Source organism: Sminthopsis crassicaudata, chromosome 2 (genome assembly GCF_048593235.1).
Source record: "Sminthopsis crassicaudata isolate SCR6 chromosome 2, ASM4859323v1, whole genome shotgun sequence".
Lineage (NCBI taxonomy): Eukaryota > Metazoa > Chordata > Mammalia > Dasyuromorphia > Dasyuridae > Sminthopsis > Sminthopsis crassicaudata.
In genome coordinates, this window is record NC_133618.1 from 363,003,736 (window position 1) to 363,018,401 (window position 14,666).

Consider the following 14,666-nt stretch of genomic DNA (forward strand, 5'->3'; position numbering starts at 1 on the left):
GCATGCCATGGTGGGCAGTCCTGTGCTAGTGTCTCCCATATCATATAATCAATTCTAAAGTTCTTAAGAGAGAGTGTATCGCTTTTTTCTGCCCATCTTGTGAGAACTTGCCATGTGTGAGTTCTCATAATCCTGCCTGGAGGAAAGCAGGAGAAAAATCCCCAAGGCTGATCATTCTGCTTTCCTCTAACAAGAAGTACCAGATTAGAACTATATCAATTTGTTCTCCCTATTGATCTGGTGACATTTTTTTTAGGTCCCAAAGCACCAAAGCCATGATATTCCCTGTTCACTATCCTCTTAAATAGGGAAATGACTTCTTCTCACAAACAGTGAATAGTGAGTGAACTCATGTACCCAGGTAGACAACAAACAGAAAATGGAATTCTACAAATTAGAATATACCAGAAAATATACAAGATTGAATAAGAATTTTTAAATGGGAGTGAATTAAAAATCTCTTTCAATGGAAAGAAAACTCCAGATTTCACCCAAGAGGAAATTCCCTGAAGCAAGATGGAAATTAGAGACATGTTAAGGCAACAGCTCCACTATAAGTCTACTACGTTCCAAAGTCTTTTTTCTCTCTCCATGAATCTCTCTCAGAAAATCTGGAACCATGTTATATTTCAAAGCAAGAAAAAAGAATCTTTCCTCCCCAAAGTTCTCTGTAAAATTCTGTTCCTTAAATAGAAAGATCTCATGCAAAATGTTCCAGAAATGAAATTCAGGTTACATCAAAAAGATTTGGGGGTTTTAGCAGATTGCTTGACAAGTCAACAGTAATTAGTCAAGAAAATAAATGTGATCTTAGACTGCATTAAGAGAATCTTTGTTTCCACAATTATGGAGGTAATGTCCTGCTACATTCTACGCCAATAAAACAAAATCTAAAATAACTGTGTGCATTTCTAGACAACTCATTTTAAAAAGAATGATAAGAAAAAAAACTAGTGTCCAGATGAGGGATGCTGAATGAGAAAAGACTATCCTGGGGAAGAGTTGGGGAAAGGATGACATATATTTTACAGGAACTGTCTTCAAGTTTCTGCCCCTCTCTATGGATCATAGATCTAAAATTGGAACACATTTTAGAGAATATCCAGTTCAACTCTCTTATTTTATAAATGAGGAAACTGAGGGCCAAAAAGGACCTAAGTGACTTGTCCAAAGATACACACATGGCAGAATTCAGATTTGAACCAAGGACTTCTAATTCCAAATTCTGTACTTTCTACTACAACACACTAAGGCTGTTGTGTGGGGAAAGAATGGGTTCATTCTGCTGAAATGTCAACCTTTTTTGAAATTTTCCTGATGCTCCCAATTATCAGTTCTCCACTTTTCCCAAAAAATTATTTTGTTTCTTTTTCTTCATTTTTTCTTTTATTTTAAAAAATAACTTAATTTTCAAGTAATAAATTTTTAGTGAATCTGTCCTTTCCACTGAGCAATTAAAAATAATCTCTTAGTATATATTTACACAGTCCAGAAAAACAAATTCTTATATTAGTCAAGGTCAAAAATGTATGTCTCTTTCTGTAATTTAAAAGCTATTATTTCTTGGTCAGGAAGTGAATGATGTGTTTCATTTTCCTTTTTTTTTTTTTTTGTCTTGCAGTTTATCATTGCATTGATCAGAGTTCTAATATCTCTCAAAGTTGTTTTTCTGTATAATGTTATCATTGAATAAATTGGTTCCCTGGTTCTACTTACTTCATTCTACGTGAGTTGTTTTTTCTAGATTTCAAACATTTTCTAGTTTTCTCTCAAATTATCAATATCATTTCTTCTGGCATTATTTCATTTCCTATACTACAATCTGTTTAACCTACCCCAATAGGAGCACAGATCGCTCTTTTCCAATCTCTGGCTACCAGAGAATGAAAAAAATAAACATTTATTAAGCATCTGTGTACCAGGCACTGAGTTAAGTGCTTAACATACAATAAATAAATAAATAAATATGTAAAAGACAGTTCCCTCCTTTAAAGAGCTTACAATCTAATGGAGGAGACATACAAACAAATATATACCAAACAAACTATAGATAGTATAAATAGCAAATAATTAACAGAAGGCATTAAAATTAACAGGAATTTCAGTAAAAGATAGAATTTTAGTTGAGACTTAAAGGAAGCTCAGGATGAAGATATGGAAGGTCTTATTCATGGAACAGTCAGGAGGCCGGCGTCACTGGATTAAGAATATATACTGGGGAGCAAAGTGTTAAGAAAATTGGAAAGATGAGAGCAGGCTCCTGGGGCTTTTAAATGCCAAACAGAGCATTTTGTATTTGATCCTAGAAGCAATAGTTAAGTTACTGAAGTTTATTAAATAAAGGGATGACATGATAAGACCTACACTTTAGGAAAATCATTTTAGTGGCTAAATGGAAGACAGATTGGAAAAGAGATGTGGAAAATATTTTTGTATGTATAAGTTTTTTTTTCCTCTTTTTTTGATCTACTTGGAATTTAGGCCTAATAATGCGATAGCTGACTTACAGGGTGTGCACAACTTGGTCACTTTCTGAGCATTGTTCAAATTGCTTTCCAGAATGGACAAACCAATTTGTAACTCCACCAATAGTTCAGTATTCGTTTCCCTGCAACCCTTCCAACATCCTTTGTTTTCCTCTTTTGTCATCTTGTATTTATTTTGATGTGTGAATATTTTGTCTCTAATTATCTGTGCACATGTTGATTCCTCCCAGGAGAATGCACGTTCCTTCAAGGCAGAGAATGTTTTTGGCTATTTATAAATATAGCACTTACCTCAGTGTCTGGCATATTGTAGTTACTCAATAAATGCTTGTTCAACCAAATTGTCACATATTAGATATTCACTTAAGTTTTTGGAAGTTAAAAAAAAAATTCTACAAGCAATATGAAGAGATCAGAGACGAGAAAGAAAAACAGTTAAACTATCCTTAGCAGGAGGCAACATTCAGAATGTGGCTGACATTCTGGGGAAAGTAAGACAGATTTACTTCAACTGCGTCAGACCATCCTTCTTAACTCTTTCTGGACATCTAGAGGTTATAACTTGGAGCTGATAGTTACTGTCTACGAAATACCTATCTAATCTCTTTTAAGAGTCCTGGCTGCTTTGGTGGGACATTTTATATACACATAAAGATATTATATATATATGTGCATATATATACATATGTAAATATATGTATATTCACTCAAGTAGACAGAGACATACTATATTTATATGTATATGTATACACACACACACATACACAGAGTCAAGAAGACCTATCTACCTTGGGCAAGTCCTTCTCGCCGATATCCCCATAATCAGTCTTTCTCACTTATCTCCTAGAGCCAGATACTCATAAACATATCTAGAGACAAGCAATGACTAATAAACAGACACATTTTAATACTTCAAAGAATCTATTGATATAAATCCATTCGTTTCTTCCACTGATGAAGGCCATTGGTGTTATATGCCTTAGTTGACCAGCATAGTAATTGCTACACCTGAAAAAATTCAGGTGGCAAACAATGCTCTACTGATCAACTTCTCCATACTTACCTAGAAGAGTCCTTAGATGGCACATAGATCTCCTGGGGCCATAATTTCAAGCTCTCTCATATTGGAAAGTAGGGCCTTTGCAAAGTAAAGTAGGAAAAGCACCTCCGAGTCAGAAGACCTGAGTCCAAATGCCTGATACTTACTACTTGTGCTTGTGAGAAGTTATTTAATCTCTCTGAGCCTTAGTTTCATGGTCTATAAAAATGAGAGGGTCTCTGAGATCCCTTCCAGCTCTATGGTCTATCATTAAGTTCATCTCAGTTTTTAATTCTGGGACAAAATTCGAGGATCTGAATATTGGTGATCTAAAAAAAAGAAAGAACACTCCAGGAGGTCCAGAAGGGCCACAGACATGAATTCTTGGAATGTGGAAGGGGTGGAAACGGTCTATAAATAAGATTGTTAAATCTTACAAGATATGTTACCAATGAACTGTCCAAAGTGTCCCAACTGATTAGTTCATAGAAAAGACTAAGGAAAAGACAGCTCTACCCTCATAAAAAAAAATAAAATAAAATAAAGAGAAGATTGAGTGACCCTTGGGAATTTGTGAAGACTCCACTGAAATGGGTCCTCCTTAAAGAAGGCAAAAATGTCTACAAAACCTGATACCCTTTTGTTCTAACAAAATGTAAGCACTTTGAGGGCAAGGATTGTTTCACATTTGTATTGGTAATCTTTAACATTTATGAAACATAGTATGCCTTTAATAATTGATTTATTGGTGATTGATTGCAGAGTTGGTTCATTCTGAGCTGTGATCAAAAACAGCACATTTGCCACAGGCTGAAAAATTTGACTACAGCCCCTGAGAAATGACTGAATTGTAGACTAGTTGGTCTCTAAACTTTTTAGATCATGAGTACCTATCTGTAAAAAAATTTTAAACCCATCTTCCAATGTCCATGTTTACTTAGTTATTTTCATATACTACTATGCTAACATATACTGTATTAATGTATAAAATATATATCATAAAATTTACATAAAATAGACATTTTAAGACTCCCATAATTCTTTGGTGAAATATATTTGAGTTTAGAATCAAGATTTATTGAGATTATAGTCAGAACATAGTCAGACCTGAGCTTTAGGAAACTAGTTTAGGCAATTAAACAGAGTCGATTGGGAGAGTCTTAAGACAGGAAGAGCAATTATTGCAATAGTCTAGGCAAGAAATGATAAGAGAACAAAGCAGTTGGCTGTGTAAATAGAAAGAAGAGAGCAGATGAGAGAGATATGACTGAGGTAAAAATTACAAGATTGCCAATTTGTGAGGTGAGAGGAAGAAGCTGAAGATGACAGATATTAAACCTGGGTGACTAGAAGGATGGCTTTGCTCTCTAAAAAAACAGAGAAGTTAGGAAGATGGTGACTTTAAGGAAAAACATAACAATGGAATTTTAGGTGCAGATCTCACCCATGTGAGACTCCCTTTGTACTACCCAAATGAGAAAGGCCAGTGGAGCTCTCATTCAAAGTTGCTGACATTGAGGCTGCCTTTGAGGCACACAACCTGCCACAACCATCAAGTGATTTGGAACATACAGGGTACACATACTGGGTGAAGGGTAGAATTTTGCCAATGACACCTGCTCAGTGGCTGCTGTGGGTGACCGGCACATAGTAGGCACTTGATAAATGCTAGTTGACTAATTGGAGAGTAGTTTATAATATTATAGGGACAACATCCAGCTCAGAAGAATTAGAATTTGTTTGGGGAAAGGGAGAAGTGGAGTAGGAAAGTATTGGGTAACAAGAGTAGGGGTAGTTGTGTTGGAGGCAAACCAGCAATTAACTGGCAATCAGGGAGGGTGGGATGCAACCCATCTTATCTCTGATTGGCTGATCAGACACCCCTGGGATCAGGCTACACTTTGAAGATCTTGGTCTTAGAAGTCTAGACCACCACTCAGCCCCTCTATACCAACCCCCATCATTTTGCCCTAGACTAGGCCTCAGGCTCAGGAAATACCTGCGAATTTACCACTTCCTTCTTTTCTATCTCTCTCTCTATGTGTCTCTGTCTGTTTCTGTCTGTCTCTGTGTGTTTCTCTCTTTCTTTGTCTCTCTCTGTCTCGGTTTCTCTCATACACACACACAACAAAAACAATCCCTCTGGCCTTTGTTTAGAAATATTTATTTCCAGGTAAAGTCCACAAGCCATAGAAACACAATAAAATTAAATGAACACATAACGTTTCAAAACTTTGGTTTGAGGAAATATTCAGTATCAAAACCATCTGGGAAATATCGTCACAGAACCAGATAGACTGGCTGGGCAGCCACACATCCTGCATCACTACTGGACAGCCAGAGGCTAGCAGGGAGAGGCAAGTGGAGGTCACTTTGTGTATGGGGGAAGGAGTACAATGACACTCCTCTTCTCTTCCCAGTCTACCTTCACTTTGCTCACAAATGGTCACTTCTTGAGAGACTGGTTGAGACGATCCTCTGCTGCCCTAGCCAAAAGATTGATCTAGAAGGGCAGGGAAAGGCATTGAAAGAACACTGGGGTAGCTGGAGCTGGAAGGGAGGTCAGTCGACTTCTGTTGATCCACATGGTCTCAAGAACTCCTGCCCCCGCTCATGGAACCACTTATTGGAAACTGTGAACAAGTAAAACAGTGAGTTACACCTATGTCAGATTGCTTGTTGTCTTGAGGAGAGGGAAAGAGAGAAAAAATGAATGCTGAAAACTATCTTTACATGTATTTGGAAAAATAAAATACTATTGAGAAAAAACTATTACAATCACATGTTATCTAAGAAATGGCTAAAGGCAAACTGGGGGCTCCAGAATGAGCTAAGCATCCATCATCATGAAAGATGTCCAGAACAGAGACATGTGTTATATATTTCATGTCTTATTGTTTTCCCAACAGTCCCTCCTCAGCATGAAAACAATCCGAACTGCTTATACAATATGCAAAGACTTTAACAAAAGACTTTATTGGGGTTATATTATATTGGATAATATTATATTATATTGGACATGTATTATATTGGATAATATAATATCCAAATTGCTTGGTAGCTCAGTGGAGGGTGCTCAACCTAGAATCAGAGAGACCTGAATTCAAACCCAGCTGCAGTATCACACTGGGCAAGCACTTAATTTCTGCCTGCCTCAGTTTCTTCACCTGTAAAGTAGGTATAAGAATAGCACCTACCTCTCAGGATTGTTGTGAGGATAAAATGAGACATTTATAAAGCGTTTTGTAACCCTAAAGTACTTTATAAATGTTAGCTATTATTATTAACATCTTATTTTAGCTGGATCATAGCCATGTAAATACTATTGGTGGTATTAGATGAGGAAACTGAGGGTCAGAAAAATTAAGAGAATTAGCCATGGTCACACAGTGGATTTTAATCCCAATTTTTTCTAACTCCAAGCCTTGTACTTTATCCATTATGACACAATTTATTTCACTTAAATTCTGTAAGTACTTAAGAAATGCTATATGCAAGGTGCTGTACTAGGCACGATTTCAGGCAGAAAGGGAATCCAAAATTTGACCAAGAGTCCTTCCCTTCTCTGAGGTCCTACAGAGGAGGTTCTCCCTGACACCACTGTCACAGATGTGCTCCACAGGTCCAATATCTTTCCATCCAAACCATTCACACTGCTGGCAAATATAGCTAAAGGGCACTGCCCAAAATAATGCTGTTGTTTTCCCTCCTGAGGACATATCCAAGTATGTGTGTGCTTCTACACAAGGGAGCCTGAAGCTACAGATGCTGCGGGTTAATGTAGAAAACCTAAGCCTTGGGACATCCTGGTCTGAGCTTTGGTTAAAAAATACTGGACAATATCAGTTCTATCCAGAATAAGAGTCTGATTGATAGGCAACATTCAGCCCCTGTGCTCACACCAACACTTTGGGAATCAGAGAATCCAGGGGCCTGTCACTCACCCCATTTACTGCCAACAAGCACTGGGCAGGCCGCATGCCGTGTCCGGTAGTCACCCTCCCCGCTGCGGAAGAGATTATACCAGAATACTGATGTGCCCTGGAAGAGAGAGGACCTGATCACGATGGAGACGAGGAAGTTTGCCCTCATAATTTCATATAGTGAGTCTGGGTCAGCATGGAGTATTTTAAAAATGAGAGTGGGAGGAAAGGGAATTTTCTCAGTGGGGGAGAACAATTCTCTGGACATGACAAATCTGGTTAAGTAATTCAGGAGGTGAACATGGGCCTTGGAAACTAGAGATCATTTGGTGTCATCTTTTCCTTGGCTATTCTGGGACAAGTAACTTGAATTCTATTATCCGCAGCTTCTAATATGGTCCTCCCTGACTCAGAGGCAGGCACCAGAGCTCTGAGGACAGTCCCATGGGGCCTGGAGAACCAGAGATTCTCTTTACCTGATTCTTTTTCCCTATTCTTTCTGTGAAGTTGTTCCTTTAAAGGATCTGCTAATCTTTGTCTTTCCTCTCTTGTCTGCAGGAGTGTCCCTGGGGCGAGGAGCTCAGCCAGTATGTCTGAGATTCAAGGCAGGGTGAGATGACTCAAGCCATTTTCACAAATAGTACTGGAGGCTCTTTGGGGTCACGGAGTGTGGGTCATGACTAGTCTCTGGATCTATGATAGTTCATTAATGAGAACAGAATAGGTTGAGCTAAAAATAAGGTCAGCTTTTTAGGCCTCAGCATAGCTTCATCTAACAAAACCATTTACCTTTTTGGGCCAAATTGTTGCCCCAAAGTCTGGGAATACTGTGGCCCCACCAGCTTCAACATCACTCATCTAGGGAAAAAAAGTCATAATTAAAAATATTTTAAGGAAATCTCAAAAAGCCAGCCAGACTAAAAAGATTAGCCCTCTTTCTAAGCAAGAGTTATTCTCCAGGCTGATTGGTTATATACTGAATTTTTGCTCATTAAAATCCCAATGGATGGGGGATGCTATGTTCAAAGGATTCCTATGGGGAATTTATAATTTAATTAATAATTCTAGTCTTTAACAATAATAATTAAATATTCCTCTCATCCCCAAATATTTTTCCTAAATTTGTATTTTCATATAGTGGATTTGCTTAAAGGTAGGTACTCCCCTATTACAAAATAAACTCCTTTATATAAAGGTTATCATTAGTAATTCAAGAAAATCATTCTGTGCATAGCCCAAACCTTCCAGAATAATTAAACACAGCCATCATTTTGGATGGACAGACAAGCAGGAGGCTTGGCCACCTATCTAGCTGATAAGAAGCAGCTCTCCAGCAAAGGATCCCTTTGTCTGACATCAGTCCAATTCCTTGACTCAGTGATGATACATGTGGATTGTCAAAAGGAAGGAAACATGCTAGACTTCCTTCTAGCTCAATGTACAATTCTCCACCTAAGGATGCTACATGGCAAGGAATCGTAGAACTCGGCAAACTCAAAAAAAGCCAAAAGGACAGGTGGCCAAAGGGAAACAAATCAGCACGGGGTGGTGGTGGGAATGGGATGTGGGTGGTGGGGAAGGACATGTACTCCCCTCCTACCACTCCCTCTTAGAATCTCTGGCTTCCTTAAGGCTCCCCACTCCACGGAGCTTCTCCTGCTCCCCCTTAGTTGTGAGTGCTTTTTCTAAACTCAAATTATGTGTGCATGTTATACTCCCTACCTCAAGCAGAATATAAGCTTCTTGAAGGCAGGATTTCTTTTTCATCTTGTCTTAACAGCCCCAGTGCCTTGTGCAGAGTCAGCACCGTTAATAAAAAAAATGAACTGGCTTGGGTTGGAGGGAGGGTGCCTTAGTATTATAGTGAGCAAGCAGCCATTTGGTCTCTCGGGCTCTATACTCTATACCCATCCCTCCTCTTGCCTCCTTTAAAATGGAGAATGAAACACAAAGCTGGTGCCACAGGACCAGCCTGAAGGACCCACAGAAGGTTCTTTTGTGTAAGATGGACACATGAAATATATATCTCAAGTAAAGAAAGACCTGACCCAGAAGAGAAGCAATTCAGAATTTCACACAGCTCTTTAACAAAGCTCACTGAACTTCATCAGTCAAGAGGATTTAAGAAATCCTCAATAACAGGCATGAAGTTATTCTCAACAACAACAAAAAAAAAAATTAGAGGTTCTTTTGTAATATGAGAGCACCTTTCTTTAAGCAAGGAAGAAAAGATTGTAAATAAATAAAAATCATAAATGAATTACAATTTAAAAAAAGATTATAAAGACACACATACGCACAGCAGCGCAAGGAATTTAACAGCTGAATGATCTATGAATATTGCATTCTGTTCCAATATTACCGGGAAAACAGGAACCAGGCCTAAAACAACTATGGAGTAAGCTTTCATTTTCTTTATCTGGCTTATAATTCCATTTTTCTTCTGCTTTTTAAAATTTTTTGGTGTTAGAGCCGTTTGTAGAAAACATATTATATACTGTCTTTCCAGTCTACCCATTTCTTACTGTCCCTGTATAGGGAGGAGACCCAGAGTACACAGAGGCAAAGAAAAAAATGAACACCAAATATTTGGGCTCCCAAGAGGGGCACACTCCTGGCTCTCTTCTTCATGTAAAGAGATAAGGCATTTCGGGGAGCAGCTAGGTGGCGCAGTGGATAGAGCACCAGCCTTGAATTCAGGAGGACCGGAGTTCAAATATGGTCTCAAGACACTTAACATTTCCTAGCTGTGTGACCCTGGGCAAGTCACTTAACCCCAGCCTTATGGGGAAAAAAAAGAAAGATAAGGCATTTCAAATAAAACTCCTTAGGACTTAGCTCTACAAGTGGCCCTTTGAACATCTAGTCCAAGGTCTATGAAAGGAGCAAACAGCTGCTCTACATCTGGAGTTCTGTATCGCTATTTTTTTTAAAAACCTTAATTGAATCAAAATTAGATCCAAAAGTGGCTTCAAAGCCATTCAGACTGTGGCAATAAATCTTGGAGATAAAAGGCAAGCTTTACCAAAGAAACATTTTCTTTTCCCCAAAAACTCTTTTTCCAGAGAAAGAAATCTCTTTATTTTCCCTGGAACAAGATAAGACCTGTCCCACCTATAAACACAAAGTAAAAAAGTCCCCTGGGTTAGAAGATAAAGTGAGTCATTGCTGTAAACTGGAGCCCTGCCCCCCAGGCCTCCAGTAACAGTAAAAATGTCAAAAGCAGCCCAGAAGAATTAGGCAATGGGCAATCCTTATCCCTGGGAGAGAAAATGCAGGAAGCAGATTGGGATTAAAAGCAAATCATCTATTGGTTATTCCCTTCTATTCCCAGCCAAAAGCCTCCTTCCAACCGGACTCCTGGTTTTTCAAGGCCTGACTGACAAACATCTGAGGTTATGCAGAAAGAACCTGGGTTATTAACCCTTGAGGAGGGCTCTGTGGATGGGAACAGAAGCTAAGGTTGGGCAACACCATCCTCAGCTCCAGCCAGCTCTCAGTTATCCATTGCATTTAGGGATTAGAGGGACACCCATCAGGACAGTAAAGCCACAGGTATCCCAAACTGCATTTCTACTCCTCCTCAATCCCCAAAAGGGAACAAGGGGTGCTCCCAAAGAATCCAATGTAGTCACTGCCCGCTCTTCATTTTCAGAATTTTTGGAGGGTGGTGCCATGATGTAGCATCCTCCTTGGATCTGAAACAGAACAACCTTCTTGTTCTACTTCTCTAGGCTGACATTTGAATCATTTAGTATTTGATAGGCACCCAAAAGGAGTCTAGGTGACAAAACAGATGGAATATTGGACTTGGAAATTGGGAAAATTTCAAAGGGCTTGAAACCTGCTTCACTTTCTTACTAGCTTATGAGACACTCCACAAGCCAGTTAACCTCCCTCAGCCTCAGTTTATAAAATATCACCTACCCCAAAGGGCTGTTGTAAGAATCAAATGAAACATGTGAAGCATTTTGCAAATCTTAAAATGCAATGCAAGTGTTAGCTATTGTTTTTTGATGATGATTATTACTAAATTTGGGGCCAAAGGGCCTGATTTAATACCAGATTTGGCTGCATACAGCTTCCCCTCTGTGGCTCAGTTTCCTCATCTGTAAAATAAGGCAGTCTCCTCCCCTTCAGTCTTGTGGAGAAGAAAGGCTGTTCAGAGCCTGCTGAGGAAATCAGCCTGGGTTTATAGAAATACATAGACAATCCATAATAGATTGAGATCCAGAAGTGACCATCCTTCCCATTTGCCTTTTTATTCTGTCTCCCATTTTCTGCTTTGGACAGCTATGAACTGGAAAAGAGTATGCTGGAGGACAGGGAGAGGGTGCAAGACAGGCTCTGGATAACTGAAAACTGACTGTCCTGTGTGCCAGCCCTGGGGTTAGGAGCTGGGAGGAGGTTGAGTTCTTGGGCCGAGATCATTGTTGTGCTGGTTTCGTGCACATGTTATACTCACGTAGTTTAAGAATGTGGCCACACGATTCCCCGTCCCTAAATGCTTGAAAGCATCTTGTTCACCTTTCTATAAAAATTAAGTAAGAGTGAAGAAGAGGGCCAAGGCCCAAGTACTTACATAGTTTAGAAATGTCGCTAACCTATTCCCCTCCGTTTTCAGGCCGCTGTCAAAAGGCCGCTGTAACAAACAACAACTTCCACCTGAGTGAATGATCAGTCCTGCCCTTCATACAAAGGGAAGGGGGGCAGGGAGTGGAGACAACAAGGTATCAGGGAGACCTTTAGAGCCAGTGGGCACAGAGGCCTGTAGGTATGACTGGCATGAGAATGGTCTGGAACGAGGGATCAAGCGCTGCTAGGGATCAAGGAACACAGAGAGCCCACTCTGCAACCCTAGGGACACAGATGGCCCAGGAGAGTCTGCCCCACGGGAAATCCCCTGAGATCACAAGAAATCCAGGACACATGCAGTACTGCCCACACCAAGAGACCCACTAGAAGGAGCAGGGGAAGGACAGACAAGGTGAAAGGTAAGTGTATGAGTTCAGGGAAGAAGCAGGGCATGTATCTGGGAATGTACAGCACACTACGCTTCTATGAGAGAAGAAACCTACCTAGAGGTTTATTTATGGCTAAGATTGAAATCTAGAATCAGGAATAAGCCCCAATATGGTTAACAAATATATGAATGTGCACACATACACGTAAATGTATACATACATGTATGCACGGATGTCTGTGTGTACTTGTGTGTGGACAAAAGGAATAACCTGACAGGCTGATGAAGCTGGGCACATCATCAGGAATTAATACTGGGGCAGGGGCAGAGGAGGAAGGGCAGGAGAAATATATCCTGTCAGTGGGGAAAGGAATATGGAGTCAAATTTCTCTTATGATTAAGAGGGCTTTATCCTTGATTCTGCTGGGCTGTCTGGAATCTGGGAATCTAGAGTCCCACCTTGTTATGGTTTCAGTTATATGCAGTGGGACTCTGAGATAATCCTATTTCTAAAACAATCTGGGCTCTGAGTTCTACCCTTGCTTAGCTGCAGTATAAAGCCCAAGCCCTTCAGAGACTGGGGGACCCATCTCCCATACCCTTCTCTTGCCAAGATTCTCTCACCCCTGAGGAGCTGGAATGTGGTGGGCACGGGGACCTGCTAGCCAGGTACAAACTTGTGGAGCTTACCCTGGAGAAGTCAAAATGTGGCTCGTACTGTCCTCCCATTCCATAATTAGCAACCTATGGAAGAAGTGACACGGGTGTGGTTAAGCAAAGGCCAAATGGAGAGCAGCATGAGGCCTTCTCAAAGACTGACCAACAAGAACTAATGGGAAACCCCAGACCTGGCCAGGCTGAAAATGTTGCTTTGTTAGCTTCACCCAATATCGCATCAACTTGAACCAGATATTTTCATGCTAACAGATGTGCATCATGGCTCCTCAGTTTGAGGGGATTCAGAAGCCACGGCTCACAGAACTTATATCATTTCCCAAGACACTTCTCACCCCAATGATTTAGCCACCTCCATGAAAATTTTCCTCAATCCCACCCCTACCGAAAAGAACTTGTCTTTATTTTGTATGTATTTTTATTCATATATAAGGGCACACATGATTTCCCCCTATAGATTGTAAACTTCTTAAAGGTAGGTACTATTTTGTTTGTGCCTGTTATTCTCATACCTCACACAGTGGCTGGAATGTAACTGGAACTTAATAAACATTTTTTAACTGAGATCCCTCATCCTGGTTTTTTCCCCATAGCATCTCCAAAGATCTTCCCTTAACTCCCTTGGAGACTGCCACCCCAGACCCCAGAGAATTATCTCTTACTCTCTCCCCTCCCCTCCCCAGCTCCGATCCCTACCTGTAGCAACTCTGCTGTCTTCACAGATAATCCCGTGATATAGTGCATTCTTCTGTTCAGTTGGGCAATGACAGGATCATCACCTTCCTCTAGCCATGAGCTAAGCACGGGAAACAGAAGAAAGGAATGTGGAGTGGGTGCTCAAGGATGCCTGGGGACAGCCCAGCTTAGGAAAGAAGGGGCATGGGGGAAAGTTCAAAGGGAAGCTGGACAAAGAAGGCTTAGGGTCAGAATATTGGCCCTGGATTACCAGAGGTTTCTCCTACCACAAGCCCAGCCGATCAAAATCACCAGCTCCCATAATCTCATCAGGTCACTTTCAGTACACCTTGGGTTTCATGGGAAACACCAAACAATCCCACCCTACACAAATATCCTTCACACCTTATGCATAAACACACAAATATACCATCAATAATAACCTAAGTCATAGAATTTAGAAGGATCCTAAGAGAGGATCTAGTCCAACTGTCTTATTTTACAAATGAGGAAACGGAAGCTCAGGAACAATTTGCCTAGGTAGGGATTGCAAAGAGAGTAAGTGTTCACCTTGATTAAATTCAGTAAGCTTTTATTAATTGCCTACCATATGAAAAAGTTACAAGTCAAAACCAAAACAAAACAAAACAAATCCATGCCTTCAAAAAGGTTATGATCCCATATGGGTATGATATTTATACACATAAGTAAATTCCAGATGAGAGAGAGAGAGAGAGAGAGAGAGAGAGAGAGAGAGAGAGAGAGAGAGAGAGAGACAGAGACAGAGAGACAGAGAGACAGAGAGAAGGAGAGAGAGAGAGAGAGAGAGAGAGAGAGAGACAGAGACAGAGAGAGACAGAGACAGAGAGATAGAGAGACAGACAGAGAGAGAGAAGGAGAGAGAG

General features: G+C 40.2%; 1 protein-coding gene across 8 annotated transcripts in view; it reads right to left on the reverse strand.

Moving 5' to 3' along the window:
* Positions 1-5,673: 5,673 nt before the first annotated feature.
* P4HA2 (prolyl 4-hydroxylase subunit alpha 2) overlaps positions 5,674-14,666 on the reverse strand; it is a 49,401-nt gene continuing 40,408 nt past the window's right edge. For 4 of the 8 annotated variants that reach the window (XM_074290970.1, XM_074290967.1, XM_074290965.1 and 1 more), the window contains 6 exons: positions 13,783-13,882; positions 13,102-13,155; positions 12,031-12,090; positions 8,238-8,306; positions 7,470-7,566; positions 5,674-6,158 (listed from right to left, as the gene is read on the reverse strand). In XM_074290970.1, the coding sequence (XP_074147071.1) occupies positions 6,088-6,158; positions 7,470-7,566; positions 8,238-8,306; positions 12,031-12,090; positions 13,102-13,155; positions 13,783-13,882 (451 nt within the window). In that variant the 3' untranslated portion in view covers positions 5,674-6,087. Of the gene's footprint in view, positions 6,159-7,469; positions 7,567-8,237; positions 8,307-11,913; positions 11,980-12,030; positions 12,114-12,997; positions 13,156-13,782; positions 13,883-14,666 lie in introns of all 8 variants that reach the window. The other 4 variants (XM_074290968.1, XM_074290969.1, XM_074290964.1 and 1 more) reach the window with 2 other exon arrangements.